The 21,210-nt window shown below is 43.6% G+C and overlaps 1 protein-coding gene across 7 annotated transcripts in view; it reads left to right on the forward strand.

Annotated features, from left to right (window-relative positions):
* Positions 1-21,210, forward strand: part of Bcas3 (BCAS3 microtubule associated cell migration factor) — a 486,981-nt gene that overhangs the window by 6,191 nt on the left and 459,580 nt on the right. For all 7 annotated transcript variants that reach the window (XM_057774686.1, XM_057774690.1, XM_057774688.1 and 4 more), the window contains exons 3-5: positions 151-205; positions 7,356-7,431; positions 10,075-10,181. In XM_057774686.1, the coding sequence (XP_057630669.1) occupies positions 151-205; positions 7,356-7,431; positions 10,075-10,181 (238 nt within the window). The remainder of the gene's footprint in view (positions 1-150; positions 206-7,355; positions 7,432-10,074; positions 10,182-21,210) is intronic.

The following is a 21,210-nucleotide window of genomic DNA, read 5'->3' on the forward strand; positions in this document are numbered from 1 at the left end:
ATGGAGACTTTAGGGACAGAAGCTGCACCAGAGAGAGCTGAGAGCATGGGAAGACCAATCCTCAGAGGGTGAGAGCTGGCCTGCTTTTCTTCCTCCTGTTTTCCTCTGTTGTAAGCTGTCTGACAGTTTTCTCCCTCTATCCCTTGCCAGGGAGCAGTCCTACATGGAGAGCGTCGTGACTTTTCTGCAGGATGTTGTGCCGCAGGTGAGTATGCGTTGAGTACAGAAATGGTCGCTTTGCTTTGTCTAAGTGACTGGCGTAAAGTCTTGTTTTGGCGTGCTGCGGGTCAGAAGGGAGGAGCTGTGCTGGTGGCTGTGAGATGGAGCTCACATTTGTGATGGCGGGGCCTGTTATTCCCTTGGGACGTCCTTTCCTGAGTGGAATCCAGGGGGATTTGGACAGGGGTCAGGACTGTTTGGGGTCTTCCTAGTACTAAGCATCAAACCCAGGCCTGGTCCAATGCGTTTTTAGTGGGTTACCTCCCTAACCCTTTCCTAAGGGCTCCAATTCCTAACTACTTTTCTTGTTTAAGGTAAGAGGTCTTGTCTTGGGATTTTGCTCAGCAATAGACTGTTTTCCCTTTTTTTTTTTTTTTTTAAGTTTTATTTATTATGTATACAGTGTTCTGTCTGTATGCTTGCAGGCCAGAAGATGGCGCCAGATCTCATTACGCGTGGTTGTGAATTACTGTGTGGTTGCTGGGAATTGAACTCAGGACCTCTGGAAGAGCAGTCAGTGCTCTTAACCACTGAACCATCTCTCCAGCCCCAAGAGACTATTTTCCAAGCATATATGAGGCCCTGAGTTTGATCCCCAACCCCTCATACTTAAATACCCACATCCTGTTCCTGCAGAGGGGCCTGAGTGAAGTGGACAGGGCACTATATATTATGTATTAACTAGATAGTGATTCTATTTATGTATATGTTTATATTTAGTACACATTGTCATCTCTTTCCATTTGGAAAATGTTTTGCTTTTTGCAACGCAGGTATGCCCTTTTGCCCTGATTTGTCAGAGATGAAGGCCCTTATTGCTTCTTTAAATGTGATACTCTTTTTTATGAGAGCAAGCAGCTTTGCAGGAATTAGATAGTATATTACTGCTTGCATTTATTTAGTTCAATATTATTTGGCTTCTTATTAAACATAATAGTATTTTCCAGGCCTGTCTCTCAGTGCATCTGTGTTCGAGTCCTGCACCCGTGTCTGGGTTTGCTGTGGGGCATGGGTGGGACAGTGCCGTTCCGGTGCACCCACTGAAGGACAGGATTACTTATTTTCTCATGTGGATGTCAGTCTTCCCTGACTGCCGTGGTCCTTCACCTGAACAGCTTGGAGAGGACTGCTCATGGATCCGTGTGCCAGTTTTATGAGCATATCCCAGAAAGGTTCAAGTTCTAGATTTTTTGTTGTGTTTAGCAAAATGTATTCAAGCAAGGAATGGCGATACTGCTTTATTATATTTAGTCAGTTTGAATGAAAACAGACCACAGCATTGAGGTCTGTGGTGTCCACGAGGAAAAGGCTTCCCTTTCCTGAGGCATTTGCTTAATAAGTCAAATTGGTTGAAACAAGCAAAGATTATTAATAGCAACAAATCAGCACTGTTGCCATGTAGCACACTGTGAGGGGATGCAGAGAGGAGGAAGAGACTTTGGAAGCATTGCTAGTTGAAATGAAGGGAACAGGGTGGCTGGCAACAGGACCCTGGTGGTAGTGGAGGGTTTGATGTCTATGTTGGCCAGGCTGAGGGAGCAATGGGCACCTGAAAGCCAACTTGTTCTTCCTGTAAGCCCCGAACCTTGGCATGAAGCTGCAATTCCACAGAAAAGTGATTTTTAAAAATTTTACTTTAGTATTTTGTTTGCTGCTTCCACAGGGCATCTTTCTCAAATGTTATATAGGCATCTCTTCTGTAGCTGCGGACCCTGTGTGACAATGTGGTGGGATTGTTATTATTATTATTTTGGCTGGAGGAGAAAGGCTGTGGTCAGAAACTTTGAGGACTCTTTTCTCATGTGAGGTGTTGGAATGAGACAGAAACAGGAAAAATAGTGAACTAAAACTGAAAATAGGGGAAATGCCAGAAATTCTAGTTTTTCTGAACATGTATTTCAGGGAGGGGATAACAGGTCTTGACCCACGAAACCAACTGAGAAAACGGTTCAGAACAAGCTCTATGGAAGTAAACTTGGAGGCATTGATCTAAGAGTTAGAATACCCAGCCAGAAGTTCCTGTGGTGTTTGTTCTCTGTCCAAGCTGAAGGTGAAACTTGAATAAATAGCATTTACCTGGGGTCTCTGCAGGTGCCAGGCCTTGAGCTGAGCCGAAGGAACTCTCAATCTGTGCCTCAGGCCTCTGGTCTGCTGTGCAGCTTAGCAGACCTCTTCTGTAGAGCTCCGGTTTTCTTTCCAGCCACTCAGCACTCTATAGAAAGGAATGGTCATGGTTGTTGCTTCAGTAAAACTTAATTCATTAACACAGGTCTCCGTATAATTAAAACCCAGCTAAAATACATGGCCAAATATACATCATAGTACCACTGGGGCATGGAAGGAAGAGACTCAGTTTACCTGAGATTGGAGCTGGGTGTGATCCATCACAGGCCTTTAGTCTTGTCCTTGGGGAGGCTGAGGCATGATGCTTAAGGGTTCCAGACGAGCCTGGACTGCATAGTGAGAGACACAGCTAGAAAACAGACAGAGATTTCATGAGTCAGATGCCATTTGAACTGAGGAATAAAAGAGAAGGTAATGCAGCCTTAGGAGACAGGGGTAGTGGGGTTGCATCAGGCTGAGAGTGCCTTAGTGATTTAAGAGTACAGCCCTTAAGCAGCAATAGTAGCACGTGCCTTTAATCCCAGCCCTTGGTAGGAAGAGACAGGAGGAGCTCTGTGAGTTCAAGAACAGCCTGATCTAAAAAGTGAGTTCCAGGAAAACCAGATTTGTTACACAGAGAAATCCTGCCTCAAAAAACCAAAAAAAAAAAAAAAAAAAACAACCCCCCCCTCCCAAAAAAATAGAAACTTGATGGCCGATCTGGCTTTCCACTTCAGCTGGACATGTCACCAGCTGTGGTGAGTTCTGCATGACCCTGCTCATCAGTGTCCTTATTTGTGACAGCTTATTGATTGTACTCACTGTGGGTTTTGTGTCAAGGTTTAAAGGAAGCTATGTACATAGAGCATAAAATAAAACAAATATTAAGTCGTGTCTTAGGAGACTAAAGATTCAAAGGCAGAGATAGACTTATGGCTTTTTAAGCGGCTGCTACAGTGGAATGAGCCGATTATAGTTTCTATTCCCTCTCCTGTCTCTCCCAGCTCTTTCCTTTTCTCCTCCCCCTCCCTTTCTGCTTCATTTCCCCCTCCCTTTTCAGTTTCTGACATAGTCTTTGTATTCCAGGATGGCTGCAGACTTTTAGCATCCCCCCACCCCCTGCGAGACTCCCAAAGGCTTGATTACAGGATCTGAACACCGAACATCACGATTTTGCATTCATTGCATGCATATGTTTGGGTATGCAGGGAGGTCAGAGGGCAACTTTTGGGAGGTGCTTTTCTCCTTCTATCATTGTGTCCCAAAGATTCTGGTGAACAATCTTACTGTCCTTTGAATATTCCTTTTCCTTTTTTGGCAGGGAGGGGTGGGTGGGTTTCGAGATGGGGTTTCTCTAACTGTGGAACCTGTCCTGGTGCTTGCTCTGTAGTCCAGGCTGGCCTCTGCCTCCTGAGCATGTGCAGTGCTGTGCCGCCTTTACCCGGCTCCTTTTTCTAAGAGTAAAACTTACTTTTTTTTCTTTTTGGAGACAGGGTCTCATTATGTAAATTAGGTTGGCCTTAAACTGACCGAGATTCACTTGTCTTTGCCTCCTGAATGTTGGGATTAAAGACATGAGCTGACATTGATCTTTTAAGATTGGTTATTTGTTTATGTGTATATGTAGGGTGATGTAGGTCCCTGCAGAGACCTTACGATCCCCTAGTTTTGGCATTACTGGAAATCGTGAGCTGACCTGTGTGGATGCTGTGATCCAAACTTGGGTCCTCTGGAAGTGTTCTTAACTGATGTCTCCAGTGCCAGAAGTAATTAAAAAGGACATTTTCATCAGGTGTTGGTGGCGCATGCCTTTAATCCCAGCACCTGGGAGGCAGAGGCAGGCAGATCTCTGTGAGTTCGAGGTTAGCTTGGTCTACAAAGCTAGTTCCAGGACAACCAGGACTGTTACACTGAGAAATTCTGTCTCGAAAAACCAAACCAAACCAAACCATCTTCTTTACTGTTTGCCTGATGCATAGGGCGATCCTCCCTCCCCTCTGCCTCCTTTGATCTGTAGTGGTGCTATAGTCAGCAATAGGAAAGTGGCATTAAAAATCATTTATTTTAGGCAAGTGTGGTGGCAAATGCCTTTACCACAGCACTTGAGTGGTAGCGGAAGGAGGATCTCTTTTAAATTTGAGGCTATCTTGATCTACATAGTGAGCTTCAGGACAGCCAGGACTAAGTAGAGAGACCTTGTCTGTCTTAAAAAAATTATTTATTTTAAGTCTATGAGTTTTTCAGTATGTCTACCAGGTCCTCAGAGGGATTTCCTGGGACTGGAGTTGTCTTTGTGAGCCATTATGTGGGTGCTGGATATTGAACCCTGCTTCTCTGGAAGAGCAGCCAGCACCCTTAACCACTGAGCCATCTCTCCAGCCCTGAAAGTTGTATGTTTTATATTTCTCTCCTATTCTGAGAATCAAATTCATAGAGTCTAGAAAGTTTTCTGTGCTCTGCAGATAAATGGTCCTGTATAGAGGGAGATATGCCCTAGATAGCAGCTCAGAGTTGTGTTGGGCTGATACCACTGCTCACTAGGAACCCGCAGCTGTTCCCTTTGATCTGCTAATTTCAGTTAGGAAAACTTATTTTAAATGTAGTACAGAGAAGCGCTAACCCTATTTCTGTGTGTATAAAAGTGTTAAGATTTTCAGTATAAAAATTGCAGCCAGGAAAATGTCGGGCAGTTAACAATGGTTAACAATGGTTGTACATGGGTTCTTGGCATTAAATTTAGGCTGTCAAGCTTTTGCAGCAGGTTCATTTATCTGCTGACCCATGTCCCTGACCCTCTTTTTAATTTTTTTTGGAGATAGTTGTCCATGTTGAAAGTGAATTCACTCTGTAGCCCAGGGAGGTCTTAAACTTGGGATCTGTTTGCCTCAGCCTTGTAAGAGCTACACCACCAGGCCTGGCTCTCCCTGTGTCCTAGAGTGGTCCTGAACTCTCAATTCTCCTTTCTCTGGCTCTGGAGTTCTTGAATTATAGACATGATCCACTACACCTTAGCTTTAGGTTGTTATAATGTTTTGGTGCTAAGGGTTAAACTTGGCCTTGCACATAGTGCTCATTCTCCTCTGAGCCAGACCCCTCCCTTTAGGTGAAAACTGGTGTCATAGTTTGTTTTCTTTAGCTGTGGAACCACACTGACCAAAGCAACTTGGGAGCTGGTCTTTGATGGCACACGCCTTTGATCCCGGCACTTAGGAGGCAGAGGCAGGACTATCTCTGTGAGTTCGAGGCCAGCCTGGTCTACAGAGTGAGTGCCAGGACAGCCAGGGTTACACAGGGAAACATTTTCTCAAAAAATTAAAAAGAAAGAAAGAAAGAAAGAAAGAAAGGGAGAGAAAGAGAAAAGAAAGAAAGAGCGAGCAAGCAAAAGCACCTTGTGGAGGAAAGGGTTTATTTGACTTACTAGTTGGAGTCTTTCACTGAGGGAAGCCGAGGCAGGAAACTGGAGGCAGAAACGGAAGCAGGAGCCACGGAGGAAGGCTGCTTACTGGGTTGTTTCCAGGCCTACATTCAGCTACCTTTCTTATATAGTGCAGGGCCACCTGCTCACAGTAGGCCGTACCCTCTTACGTCAGTTAGCAATCAAGAAAATGCTTCACAGACATGCTCCCAGGCAGTGTAATGGGGCAGTTGCTCATTTGAAATTCATCTTCCCCAGTGTGTTAAGTGGACAACCGCAGCTGGGTAGCTTGTGCCAGAATCCCATCATTGGGAAACTGAGGCAGGAGGGTCTCAAGTTTGAACCAGCCTGGGCTATATAGGGAGCTCTTGCCTCCAAACCTAATTAAACTCGCCATTTGAAGTTAGGGGTGTATAAGGTAATATATATTATCTTAAAATTAAAAACCAAGTCCTGGGGAAATTGCTCATTTGCTTCCATGCAAGCGTGAGAACCTAGGTTTGACCCCCAGACCCACGATGGACAGGTATAATGGATGGTAGGCACTTATAATTCCCGCACTGGGGAAGTAGAGACCTGAGGATCCAAGGGTTTGCTGGCCCAGCCTTTCCTAATTGGTGAGCTCCTGTTAATGAGAGACTGTCTCAAAAAAAAAAAAAAAAAGTGCCAAAAAAAAAAAACTCTAAAAAACAAAAACCATTTTTTAAAAAAATGATTCTTCCACCGAACGCACACATACATGCACACAAAACTTTTCTTTCTTGTACTGGGGATTTAAAAAAATGATTCTTCCACCGAACGCACACATACATGCACACAAAACTTTTCTTTCTTGTACTGGGGATTGAACCTGGGGCCTTGTACATCTCTGTCAAGTGCTCTACCAAGTCACATTCCTCGCCGTTCCCCACCCCCAATATTTGAGATTGACTTTCTAGCTGCCTGGGTTGACATTGCACTCCTGGCACCTTCCCTCTCAGCCTCATTTTAGCTTTGGATTTAGTGACTTGGACCGCTTTTTAGGATCTTACCAATTGTGTGTGAGAGACAGAGTTCCTGTGCAGCCCCAATGACCTTGAAGATCTTCTTGGTTTCTGCAATACTGGGAATCAAGCCCAGGGCTTCCTGCTTGCTGGACAAGCGCTCTACCAACTGAGCTTGGTCTCCAGCCCTCCTAAAACTTTTCAGTGAAGATGTGTTTTACATGGAGAGATGACCTGCTTTGATGGGTACCGACAACAGTTTTTAGCCATGCATGTGTATCTTCCTGATTGTTGCAAGCTTGAAGAAAATATTAACTGATACTTTGTGTCTGTAAGCCAGATAACCCTGGAGTTTTGTTATTCTGTAACCTTTATTGAGGAGTGACGATGGTTGATGGAGGGTTTATTATGATCACTGTATTTAGGTTTCTGCAATTCTCATTTTTGACTGATACTATCAGAGTCCCTGACAAACATTCTTTGGGAATAATGACATTCCAGAATGTACTGGTTGCTGCAGTGAGGGACGGAGAAGCTGGAGGGGGTGGAATCGTTAGAATCCTGTCTTGCTTTGAACTTGTGTGATATTGGAACCCTGCAGGGTCTTAATGAAAACACTTCTGTTTGCTGTGCAGGCTTACAGCGGAACTCCCCTAACAGAAGAAAAGGAGAAAATAGTATGGGTCAGATTCGAGAACGCAGATCTGAACGGTATGACTAACTTCGGGGATGTGTGTATTAAGTGCTTTTTTGGAGTTGACCTGGTTTTAGAAAGAGAGCTATAAGTTCACTCAGGCCATTTTGCTTCTAGTAACTTTTCAGTTCTGAAAATAAACTCATTTTTAGCTGGGAGTGGTAGTGCATGCTGATAATCCCAGTTCCTATGAGGCTGAGACAGGAGGATCCTGAGTTGGAGGTAAGACTGGGGTACCTGTGCAGAAACTAAACACTCTACAGTGTGTAACCATTATGATCTTTGATTATCGATCTATATAGCATTTTCATATTGGAAAATAAACTACATTTGTTAAAAGTTGTTCTGTGTCTTCATCCCCAGTCTTTCTAACTGCCATCTATCCTATCTTCTTTTGAGACAGGATTTCTCTGTGTAGTCCTGTCTTGGAACTCACTCTGTAGACCAGGCTGGTCTTGAACTCAGAACCCCTCTTTTCTCTACCTCCTGAGTTCTGGGATTAAAGGTGTGCACTACACCACCAAATTATTTATTTTTGTGTGTCTGCGTGTTTTGCCTACAAGTATGTCTGCAGCTTGGAAGCTAGAAGAGGGAGTCCGAGTCCCTGGGAACAGAGTGACAGATCTTGTCAGCCACCAGTGGATGCTGGGAATAAAATCACCCTTCCCTGGAAGAGTAGTCAGAACTATTAAACCCTGAGCCATCGCTCCAGTCCCTTACTCTCTTTATGGCTCTGCCTGATATAGACACCTTATAGAAATGGATTCATATTCAAGATTCGTCTGTGTTGGAGCATGTCAGCATTTTCTTTTTCCTTTCTAAGGTTGACTAGTATCTCACTATGTGTCTGCCACCACCCATTTATTTTATTTTAAACCAGGGTTGCTCAGGATAACCTTGAACTCTGGGCCTCAAACAAACCATTCTCTTTTCCCAATTCCTCAGCAACCTGAGTGACATGAGTAATGCCATTTTCTTTAACGTTGGGCATTATATCAAGAGCAGTATTTCTGCTGTGTATAGTTCACTACCACTGAACTATATACCCTTGGCTCTCTTCAGTTATTTGTTTATTATCAGTTTGTTTGTTTATTTATTTTTTTATTTAATGGCAGGATCTCAGGTGGTTCAGGGTAGCCTTGAATTCCTGAACCTTACGCCTCTACTTCCCAAGAACTAGATTTTCTGAATGGCCTGGAACTCAGTATGTAGACCATGCTGGCCAGTAAATCACAGAGATTCTCTTTACTGTGTCTCTCTAGCACTGGGATTAAATGTGTCTTGCGACTGGCCCAGCTGCCTGTTTTTGAGGCAGGTGTGTCCCGCGCTAGCCTTAAATTAGCTAAGTGTAGTTGAAGACGACCTTGGACTTTTGATTCTTTTGTCACCATGGCAACTTTCTGGGGTGCTGTGGGTTGAGCCTTAGGCCTCTCGCCCACTGAGCTACATCCTTAGCCTTGGACTGACTTTTTATTACTATTGCCCTTTGACCCTAAATTTACACTGTAGTCCAGGCTGGCTTATTTTATGTGACAGTCATCCTTCCTCAGCTTCCTGATAGGTGGTAGTATAGGGATGTCCCTCAGGGTCCCCATACAGCCCTTAATTCTGTGAGCAGCCATCGCTGTCACCATTAGTATCTATCTCAAGACTCTGCTTCTGTTCTATCTGACCCATACTCAGAAGGGAAATAGTTGGGTCCCATATGGTAACCCCAGTCTAGTTTTCTGAGGAACCAAGTCTTTGCTGTGTAGAGTGCTTGTACTATTCCGAGTTCCCAACGACAGTTCACAAGGACTTTTTCCTGGTCCTGGGGATTGAACCCCCGGGCATAAGGCCAGTGAGGCCCAGTGTGTCACTTAACTACCCCACCCCGTATCCCCAGCTCCTCAGAGTTCAGTACATTCCACATGTAGTATTTTATAATGTGAGAGTCCTCAGCACGCTGCAGTCTGTCGTAATTCATTCTTCCTTGCTGATGATATTCCATCCTCTTTGTACCATAATAGGGCTATTGTCCACTGGTGAACATTTGTATTGTTTCAGTCTTTTGGCTGTTTACAAATGTTACTATGAATCTATGCCTACCCCCAAAGCTAGCCTGGGCAATTTAGCCCTTGCCTTTCTCACACCCACAAAGGAAAAGCAGGCTGGGGATATAGCTCAGCATTAACACACTTGCCTAGCATGTGTGAGGTTCAATCACTAGTATAACAAAGAAAAAAACAAACTTTTTTTTCCCTTGAGATAAGGTGTCACTGTGTAGCTAGGTTGGCTTAGAAGTTACTGTGTAGGCCAGGTTGGCTTTGGTGATCTTCCTGCTTCAGCCTCCTACCTGCTGGGGTTACTGACCAGAGACCTCTGACCTTTTTTTTTTTTAATTAAAAAAGATTTATTTTTATTAATTTTGTGTATATGTCTGTGTATGGGTATGTTCAAATGCCCTCATTTCAGAGGACGCTCCAGAGGTGGAATTACAGATGGTTGTCAGCCACCTGATGTGGGTGCTCTTCTGAACTCAGGAAGAGCAGCAAGTGCTCCTCATAACTTCGCCATCCTTCCGGATCCCTGCTTTTATTGTTGTAACTGAATCTTTGCATTGATGGGGTAAATGAGTTCATGCTGTATTTTTATTTGCTTCTTTGTTAATCCTAATACAGATACATCACGGAATTTAGAATTTCATGAGCTGCATAGCACTGGAAATGAGCCCCCTCTGCTGGTTATGATCGGCTACAGTGACGGCATGCAAGTCTGGGGCATCCCTGTGAGTATGCACAAGGGCTTCCTTGCTGCTCAGCCTAAGCTCTGCAGATGTGTTGTGGAGAGCCAGTGGGAATGAGGGACGTAGAAAGCAGGTCCACTAAAGGACAAGTGAGTTGAGCAGTTGTGGGACTCATGGTTTATGCAAGGTGTCAGTTTTATTTAGGGTAATACTATTAAATGGGGGGTGTTTCTGTGTTTTCTAATTTACAGAAGAATAAACTGAGACTTGGGGAAAAGATTTGTAATTAGAAAATGTTAACAATATTGTAGGTAGACTTTTCTTTCCTGCCTGCCAGTTCCTAAACAGCCAACATGGAGACTTACCATTAGTTATGAGTGCTCAGCTGATAGCTCAGGCTTGTTACTAGTTCACCTTTTTTTTTTTTTGGTTTTTCGAGACAGGGTTTCTCTGTGGTTTTGGTACCTGTCCTGGAACTAGCTCTTGTAGACCAGGCTGGTCTCGAACTCACAGAGATCCACCTGCCTCTGCCTCCCGAGTTACTAGTTCATTCTCACATTTTAAATTAACCCATACTTCTTATCTACCCTCTGCTATATGGCTGTACCTTCTTTCATCTTGCTTTCTCCTGTGTCTCCCGAGACTCCTCAAACTCTGCCCTTCTTCCTAGTGTCCTTAGTCTGGTTTCCCTACCTAACCTTATCCTGTCCAGCTCTTGGCCAGTCAACTTCTTTATTAAACCAGTCAGCGTAATTTACAGTGTACAGAAGGATTATTCTACAGCATAATATATCAGCTGTTTTGTGTGTGTTAAAACATTGACATGAACCAACAAGATGACTCAATAGCTGTTTGTTGCTAAGCCTTACAACATGAGAGGCTTAGAGTTCAGAGCCCCCACCCCACCAAAATCCCAGTAGCAACTGAGAACTAACTCCTGCAAATTGTCCCCTTTTGACAGTTACTCGATGTCACATGCACAGGCTAGCACACATGCAGTCTTGCCTACTTACATACACAAATAAAAATTGTAAATACAATTTAACAAAGAGCCTAACATAATGGTCTGTGCCTTTAATCACAGATAAAGGCAGGAGGATCCCTGGTTAAGGCCAGCCGTGGCTGCATAAAGAGATGCTGTCTCAAAAAAAGAAAATTAAAAAAATGTATAAAAATATCTCAGAAAGTAGAAATCTGATTTCCTGAAGGAAAGAGAACTAGAAGACAGTTTTTACCCTTAGTATCCTCCTTTGAATTTTGTACCAGCTGAATTAAAATAAAACTTTTAGGGTCTAGAGAAATGGCTCAGTTGTTAAGAGAACCGGCTGCTCTTCCAGAGCTCCTGTATTCAATCCTCAGCACCCACATGGAAGCTCACAACTGTCTGGAACTCTGAGAGCACCAGGCATGTATGTGGTATACAGACATGCATGCATAAAAAATAATTATTAATACATGTAAAATAAAAGTCATTAAAATATTAAGTCAAACCAGGTGGTCGTGGCACATGCCTTTAATCCCAATCCTCTGGAGGCATTTCTGTGAGTTTGAGGCCAGCCTGATATAGAGAATGATTTCTAAGACAGCCAGGGCTATAACAAGGAAATACTGTCTAGAAAAACCAAAAAAAAAAAAACCAAAAAAAAAAAACAAAAAAGAAAAGCAAACCACTTTCATTTATTTTGTGAGTTATTCTTGGAGCTATATTTGTTGCTATGAAGTTTGCTGGTTTTTTATAGGAGAAATATACATATAGTTCAGATACATACATTTGCATACATATTTCTTACATATGTAATATATACACACATATAATTTTCTGCTGCTTAAATTTCTTACCATATGCTTTTACTTGGCTGTTCAATAAATCACCGTTTTTAAAAATTGTTTTTATTGAGCTATATATTTTCCTCTGCTTTCCTCCTTTCCTCCCTGCTCCCTTTCTGTCCTCTCCTATGATCCCCAGCCTCCCAATTTACTCAGGGGATCTTGTCTTTTTCTACTTCCCATGTAGATTAGTCTCTCTTAGGGTCCTCTTTGTTGTCTAGGTTCTTTGGGATTGTGATTTGTAGGCTGGTTTTACTTTGCTTTATGTCTAAAAACCACTTATGAGTGAGTACATATGATATTTGTCTTTCTGGGTCTGGGTTACCTCACTCAATATGGTATTTTCTAGATCCATCCATTTGCCTGCAAATTTTAAGATGTCATTTTTTCCTGCTGTTTCTTTTGTAATGTCACTGCTCAGGGGGTGTTTTATGGACTTGAATAGCTACATCTTCTGTTATTCTGATTTTTAAAATGACTACTGTTCCCTAATACAAGTACTTTAAATGTCCATAATTTTGACATTACAGTGTTATACTATTGGGTCACATGTTATAGGGTTGTAATCCAGTCACTTACCAGGCTGAGGCAGGAGGATGGCAAGTTCATGGCCTGTCTAGGCAACCTAATTAGATGCTATTTCAAAAACAGTATAATGATGTAATGAACTTGAACAGAGGTATACATATGTATGTATATATGTCTATGGCTTTGGTATTTTGAGACAGCCTTTGCCATCTGTGGCAGTCTTGGCAGTCTCTTTGGGGCTCACCTGGCCTCAGGTTTGTGGGCGGTCCTTTTGTCCTTGTTTCAAATTCTGGGATCACAAATGTGGACCACTGAACCTGCCTCCAAAGGTGTATTTTATGCCTGAGTATTTGTGTAGAGACACTCCCTCCCACCTTTGAAATAGGATTTTACTGTATACTTGATGGCTTTGAACTTCCTGCAATCCTGTTCATCTGCGGGAGTGCTCTGATCATAGATATGGGACACACTGACTTGCTTTGGTGGTGTAAATTCCTTACAGTAGAGCTGATCACTCAAGGATGCTGAGTGCAGGCCAGGAGGTGGTGGCGCACGCCTTTAATCCCAGCAGAGAGGCAGAGGCAGGCGGATCTCTGTGAGTTCGAGACCAGCCTGGTCTACACGAGCTAGTTCCAGGACAGGCTCCAAAGCTGCAAGAAACCCTGTCTCAAAATAAAAAAAAAAAAATGCTGAGTGCATTTATAGTTTTAGATTTTGTTTTTGGTTCTTGTTTTTTACTTATGTGGGAGGGTGTCTGCCTTGTGTGGGTGGGTGTTTTAGGAGGCACCGGAGCTGGAGTTACAGGGCTGTAAACTGCCCAGGTGGGTGCTGGTACTCAAACTCAGGCCCTAGCAGAGCAGCAGGTAGCAAGTGCTGTTAACCTCCGAGCCACATCTCCAGCCCTGTCAGTAATGGAATATACTTGTGTGTGTATTTTTTTCCTGTTGTTAGGTGATGCTGAGGGTTGTATCTTGCTGTGTGGTAGGCAACAACGCTACCTCTGAACTATACATCTCCAGCCCTCTAGCCCCTTTCATGTATAGGAAGATCTTATGGGTAGTGACGGTCGCCTCTGTGATGTAGGTGGGATGAGAAGTGGCTCGGAAATACAGAGCAAGACCTCAGCCTCCAGGTGGCTTTGTGTCACTTACACATGGAGTTTGGAAGAGTTCTGGGACTAAAGGGCTAGGCATTTTAGTTTTATTTTTGTTATTGTTCCCTTGGGTAACATGATTTTTCATGAAAACATTTGTTAGCAATATCTTACTTCAGATTTAACGAAAGTTGTGATGTTGTAGAATGTGATTCTCAACTGTGGGTTATGAGCCTGTTGGGGATTGCATAGCAGATGGCTGGATATCATATATTTACAGTAATATTCATGACAGTCGCAAAATTAGTTATGAAGTAGCAAGAAAAATAATTTTATGGTTGCGGCGTTACTATGTCTTGCAGCACTGGGAAGGTTGAGAATCACTCCTCCACACAATAGAATTTGGCCTAAATGACATTATAACGAAAGCTTTACACTTTTATTACTTTAACATTTTGACTTGAAAAATTTGTTTATGGGGCCAGCAAGGTGTCTCATCAGGTCAAAGCGCTTGCTGCCAAGCCTGCCAACCTGAGTTCATGGTGGAAGGCGAGAACCAGCTCCCACAAGTTGGCCTTTGATCTCCACACACATGCCCAACAAATAAATCAAGAAATGTAATAAAAGTTTCACAGTTTTTTTTTCACAAATTGTTTATGTACTGTGGTGCTGTTTTGGTCCTGTGACTGTCATAGCACGCGTGCAGGGTTGGAGCTTTATTTTGCGGTTGGAGAATGCTGCTGGCTGCCAGGAACAAGAAGTTTTTCTTTCTCTCGTCCCACCCCTAAGTAAGGAGCATAAATCCCTGAGCCTGAGTCACGTGGGTCCGGTGTTGTTTTCAAGGCTGTTGGCTTGTAACCTGTCAAGAAGAAGCACACAGGTTGACCTGAGGGAGTGGTTTCATTAGTGTTACTTTTCTCTACTAATAGGGCTGTGTAATATTTTCTACACTGATGTACTAATGTCGCAATAATACATTCTGTTGCACACGCTGTTTGTTTTCAGGCAGGTTGTAAGGGGTGGCTTTCCCGAGATGGTTGGAAGGCTTAGGGGCGTTGGCTGGATGGAGCACATTCTTTTGATGAGACTCAGGTGTCTCTGACCGCCCACTTGTTTTGGTTATAATTAGAGGTATTACTTTGAATAGTTTCAAAGGTAGCTTGTATCTTCTTGGAATTTCTTAGAAGTATCTAATCCTCCTTTTTCTCCAACTGTATTTGGGCTGGCCCGGGTAATCATCTCTTGCATGCTGGTGAGCTCCGTCCCTGTAGGCAGAGGGAGAGCAAACTCGCTGTGTTCTTTGGTCTGCTTTTGGAATTGTTGGGGTCCTTCTAGGATGCTATCCTAGATAGCACTTTCTGTGAGGCCACGGTTACTCTCATTTAGGTGAGAAGGCTGCTCTGCTGTGAGTGTGGACTGCTTATTCTGTCTAGCTTGTCCTGATGGCAGACCCACAGCCCAGGCCAACAGCTGTGCTTCCCAAGAAGGACAGCAGCAAACGACCATGACAGGAATTTAGTTCTTGTTTTCTTTTTTCCTTTTCTTTTTTTGTTTCTTTCTGTTTCTTTCTTTGTTTTCTTCCTTTTTTCTTTCTCTCTCTTTCTTTTCTCGCCTGCCCCTCCCTCCCTCCCTCCCTCCCTCCCTCCCTCCCTCCCTCCCTCCCTCCCTCCCTCCCTCCCTCCCTCCCTCCCTCCCTCTCTCCCTTCTCCCCTTCCTTTTTTCTTTCTTTTGCCCCAAGACAGGGTTTCTCTGTAGTTTTGGAGCCTATCCTGGAACTAGCTTTTGTAGACCAGCCTGGCCTTGAGCTCACAGAGATCCACCCGCCTCTGCCTCCCAAGAGCTGGGATTAAAGGTGTGCACCACCATCACTGGGCCCTAGTTTTTATTTTCATTTGTGAATTTTTTTTTTTTTGACAGTCTGGAGATTGATGAGGGCCTTGTCTCTACTGCTGAGCTATTTCCCCTTGTGAAAGGCTGGGGTGGACTTGCACACAGTCTCAGTGGTTACTATACCATCTCAGCATGTACCCAGAAGGCATTTGTTCAGCAGTCCTAGTGTAGACAGTGGGGATATGCTGCTCGAGAAACTGACTTTCACAATCTTAACTGATGACAGGTCACAGTGCTTTTCAATCCATATCCAGACAGTGGGGCACTGCACTGCTTCTGCTTCTTTCCATTTATTTATTCATTTATTTATTGAAACAGGGTTTTTTTTTTTTTTTCTGTGTTGTTCTGTAGAGAAGACTGGTTTCACAGAGAACCACCTGCCTCTGCCTCCCATGTGCCAGAATTAAAGGCTTGGGCCGCCATGCCTGGCTTCCATGTGTTGAGTTGATGTTACTATCCCAAATGTGAGTCTCCGAATAAGAGTATAAATAGGCCGGAGGATTGCCTGGTGGTAGTGTGCCTGCGTAGCAAGCACGGGGCCATAGTTAACCCCTGACCCCCACCGAAAACCAGGTAAACCAGGTTAAACTTCAGTTTTAAAGTGAATTTTTTGTGTAGAGGTGTTTTGCCTGCAGGTATGACTGTGCACCACACACAGGCTTGGTGCCAGCGGAGCCCGGAACAAAGGCTTTGGAAACTCTGGCTCTGGCTGTGTGCTTTGTCATGTTGGCATTTGGGAAGTAAGTCCTCAGAGAGCAGCATCTCCCTAGCCCCCTAAACTGTGCTGGTGAGGGGATGTCTAGGGTCTAGCTAGTGAGAATCACACCATGGCAGAACTAAGCGGTTCTGTCTCTGTGGCTGGTTTCCGTCGTTTTTGTGAGTTTTATGGATCATGGTTTTACCATTTAACTCTGGCTGGCCTGGACTCCCACTTGCCTTTGCTTTCCTACGCCACCAACCAGCTGTTTCTGCCATTTTGTATGTCTCTTCAATCAGTGTGTCTGCTGTATCATACAAAGAAATGACTGGGTATCATGGCCCCCACTTGTAATCTAGCACTTAGGAGGTAGAGGCAGGACTCAGGAAGGAGTTCAAGACCAACCTTGGCTACGTTGCTAGTTTGAGTACTGTCTGAGCCTTTGTTTGAAAACAAAAGAAACACAGAAGAAAGAACATTTGTTTGTTGTGTTTATGATGTTGGTGTATGTATTCTCCCTTCTTGTCTCCTCCCTGCCTTGGTTTTGAGACTGAGTCTTACTATTTAGCCCAGGCTGGCCTAGAACTATGGCAATACTCCTGCTTCTATGATATTCAAGGATATTCTATTCCTTGCTCCCTATCTGCGTTTTTGTTTTCTTTTTTCTCCTAGTCTTAGACATCGATTGAGTTAGTGCTGTGAGCTATGAGGGTTTAAATGGTTTTCCTTATGGAGTGCATGTTTGGGATACACAGCACCGGGCATAACAGCTACGGTCTGAGTGGCTGTGGAGCTAGCAGGAGAGAGCCTTCAGTGAGCACAAATCACACGGAAAGTGTAAGTCAAAGAAAAGCAGGAGATACGAGCAGGAAGGGGCATGAATTCAGGAACATAATTTTGTCAGTTAAGCTGGGTATGATGGTTCAACTGGGCAACAGAAAGAGGCCCTGCATCTAAATTAAATGTTATGTAAAGGCTGAGGGCCCAGATCCATTGTATAGCACTTGCCTAGCCCCCCTCCCCCAAAGTTAGAGTCATTTGGGATCAAATGATAAACGGGATCAGGTGACTCTTGCCCGCAATCTTAGCGCTTGGGAGGTAGAGTCCATACCAGGACTTTCAAGTCATCCTTGGCGATTTTTTGAGTTCTGTGAGTCAGCTTATGTAAAAACCATGCGTCTCAAAATCCAGGCTTGATGGGGCGTGCCTGTGATCCCAAAGCTCAGAAGGAGGTGGGAGAACCGGGAGTTCAAGGTCATCCTCAGCCACGTAGCAAGTCTGGGGCCAGCCTCCAGAAAGTCTTTTCTTTATAATGAAACATTGTTTAGATTTCTAATTTTGTTGTTTTAATTTCAGGAATATTGAGATAAATATCTCTATGGTTATATAATTTTGGGAGATCAATACAAGTAAGGCCCTTGTTAGTTTTGCCAAATTGCATTCTTGTAAAGCTGAGCCATTTCTGTTTCCCTACTCATTCATTAACTCATTCACTTAGCAATGATTTATTGATTGTCCATTACACCCCAGGCTGCCTTGAAAGTTCTGGGAAAACAAGCAGCAAAACAAAACCATTTTGATTTTGGAATATCTATTCTTGATAATTGGAAGATGGGGAATAGGGTTAGTGAATGTGTGTTCTGTGTTACATGGTGATCAGTGGCCGGGCGGTGGTGGCGCATGCCTTTAATCCTAGCACTTGGGAGGCAGAGGCAGGCAGATCGCTGTGTTCCAGGCCAGCCTGGTCTACACAGAGTGACCTTGCCTAGATGGTGGGTAGTGTGATGGTAGGTGGGGTATTATAGGTGCTGTCTGCCACACTCTCAGAGACTCATAAGCAGACGTGTATTGAAGGAGGTGCATTCAAGGGCAGTGTGAACACGGTTGGGAATATGCTTCAGATCATGAGGAGCAGTGAGGGGTGGGGTCTTAGCTCAAGTTTTGTGGCAACATGAGGAATGAGAGGAGGCTGTGAGCAGGGAGTGGTGGCACACACTTTGGATCCCACCACTCCAGAGACAGGCAGGTCGATGAGTGTGTTATATGGTTCTAGTGGGTTCAAGCTTTGGTACCATCACACAGACTTCTAAAAATTTGCATATAGAGCAAAGTTGAAATGTTTTTATAGAGAAAACATGTACACCTAGATTGGCCCTTTAAAAGTTTGTTATGCTGGGGCTCCAGAGATTGGTTCCTTGGTAAAAGTGCTCACTGTTCTTGAAGGACCACGGTGTGGTCCTCAGCACCCACTTATTTTCACAGCTGCTTATAACTCCAGTTCCTGGGGTTCAGAATCTGGCTTCTGGCTTCACCTGACACATGACGTTATTCACAAAATTCCCTGTCCCAGATTAACTCAGGCTTCGGCCCCGCACCGTCTGCCCTGCAGTAGTGCCCTCATGGCACCCACGGCAGCTTGCGTTTGCCTGCTGTGGAGTTTGCTGTGCGCTGATGAGTTGCCTCCTGTGCGGCATTTGTTTCCCTACAGTGTTTCTGAGAAACAGTCGCGTTGTCCATTTCTTTTAATCCCATCAAAGTTTCTCGCTCGCTTACTAAAATGAAAATAAATGAGGTGTTGGGGATTAAACCTAGAACCACATGCATATCAAGCAGGTGTTCCCCACTGAGCAGAACTCCCAGGTTTTTTTTTCGAGACAGGGTTTCTATATAGCTTTGAATGAAGCCTGGCCTGGAACTAGCTTTTGTAGACCTCGAACTCACAGAAATCCGCCTGCCTCTGCCTCCCGAGTGCTGGGGTTAAAGATGTGTGCCACCACTGCCCGGCTCTAAATCTTTTTGTAAACCTATGCATCCACCTCTCTTAGATAGCTACCTGTGTGTGGGTTTGCTGATTCATTCACTTGGGATGTGGTCTGTGTAGCAAACTTGTAAGGTGACTGTACCATTTTATATTGCTTGTAACCATGTATGAATTGTTCTGCATCCTTGCCAATATTTTATGTCATCCATCTTCTAAATTTTGGTATTCTGGTGGATGATAACTTGAGAATTTAATTAGCTTTAGTGTTTCCCTGATGACTTACAATATTGAGCGTTTGTTTTGTCTTTCCTTATATGTCTTTTAGTAATGTTCTGCACAAATGTTTTCCGTATCAAGAAATGTGTTTTTCACCTGGCAAGTGGTGGTGATCGCCTTTAATCCCAGCACTCTGGAGGCAGAGACAGGCGGATCTCTGAGTTAAGTTTGAGGCCAACCTACCTGGTCTACAGAGTGAGTGTCACGACAGCCAGGGCTATGCAGAGGAACCCTGTTTAAAAAAAAAATGTTTGAAAAATAAAAAAGAAATAGGCTTTTCCTCTACTACTGAGTTCCATACCCAGAGGTGCCCACCTCCACTGAGTCTCAGAGAATATTGCAGGACTTCGAACAGAGTTAGACAGTGATAATTCTAGAAGTGAAAGCTGTGTGCAGAGCAGATTTCAGTGGCAGGATAGTGAGTTTGCTTTAAATGTGTGGACCACGGTCCTCACTCACAACAAATGCAGACTACAGTACCTGTACTATTTGCGAGCCTATATCTGTTTGCCACTGTACAGCATCTAGTTATGTTTGGTTTATAGATGTTTCTTTGTGAGATAGAAGGGAAAGAGTTCACATACTTGTGCTATCATTAAATGTGTGAAAAGCATTGTCAAGAGTTTTCCAGTTGAATGGGGGCGTATTTAGGACAGTAAATGTGTTTAGGCATTTTGTAATCTTTATAATGATATTTATTGTTACTGTTTGTGTACTTGATCCTTTTAAGATCTTCTTTTTATTTTTCTAAAGATATATTTATTTGTTTATTTATTTATTATGCGTACAGTGTTCTGGTGTGTATACCTGCATGGCAGAAGAGGCACCAGCTCTCATCACATGTGGTTGTTGGGAGTTGAGCTTAGTGCTTATGGAAGAGCAGCCAGTGCTTTTAATCTCTGAGCCATCTCTCCAGCCCTGATTTTCTTTTCTTATTGGATATTTTAGACAGGACCTCATGTAGCTCAGGCTGGTTTTGTCTCTGCCGATGACACTGGACTTCTGCCTCTCCTGCTGAGATTGTAGGCCTGCCCTACTATATAGTGTAAGGGCTTTGTGCATGCCAGGCCAGCATTCTGTAACTAACTATACCCCCGTCACTGTTTGTGTACTTGGGTTTGAATCCAGGACCTGGTCGATGCCTTCCATATCCTATATTACTGAGCACATTCCTAGACACTATCTTATTTTGTATAACACAAAGAACTCCCTTATAATTATTGAAACATATTTGCATATAAAAGGTAATTGTGGGTATGGGAGTAGGATATTGAATTTTGAGGGTGGAAATGTGAATTTTGGTACTATGGACTTCATTCTTAGGAACAGATTCTCATGGCTGTTGTGGCTAGAGAGAGAATAGTCTCCATATGCTCATATTTAAATACTTGGTCCCCAGTTGGTGGAGCTGTTTGTGAAGGATTAGAGGTGTGGCCTTTTGGAGGATGTGTGTCACTGAGGGTGGACTTTGAGGTTCAGAAGCCCACACCATTCCCACTTAGTTCTCTTCGCCTTGTGCGAATGGATCACATGAAAGTTCTCAGCTACTGCCTGCACATGCATCATGCATGTGTAGCATCGTGCCTGCCTGTTGTCAAGATCTCACCATTTGAACTATAAGCCCCGAATTAAGTTTTCTTTTCTAAGTTGTCTTGGTCATGGTGTTTTGCCATGATTTTTTCTATTGCCATAGCAATAGAAAAGTAACTAAGACATTGCTGTTAATAGAGTCTGATCTTGTAGTGTCAAGGATGAAAAAGTAAGGAAAAATCAAATTATTATAAGAGCCGAGTTTTATGTCTCAGGCATGTAATCCCCACATTTAGGAGGCTGAGGATTTCTGCAAGTTCATGGCCAGTGTAGATTACAGGTGAGACTATGTCTCAACAAGCCAGAACAAACTGAACGCTCCCCCACACCCCGACGCATTCTTAGCCTGTCAATAGTCTTCATGGTCCCAGCATTAGACAGGAGTTTTGTAGTCAGGATCATGAAAAAC

This window comes from Chionomys nivalis, chromosome 7 (assembly GCF_950005125.1).
Source record: "Chionomys nivalis chromosome 7, mChiNiv1.1, whole genome shotgun sequence".
Lineage (NCBI taxonomy): Eukaryota > Metazoa > Chordata > Mammalia > Rodentia > Cricetidae > Chionomys > Chionomys nivalis.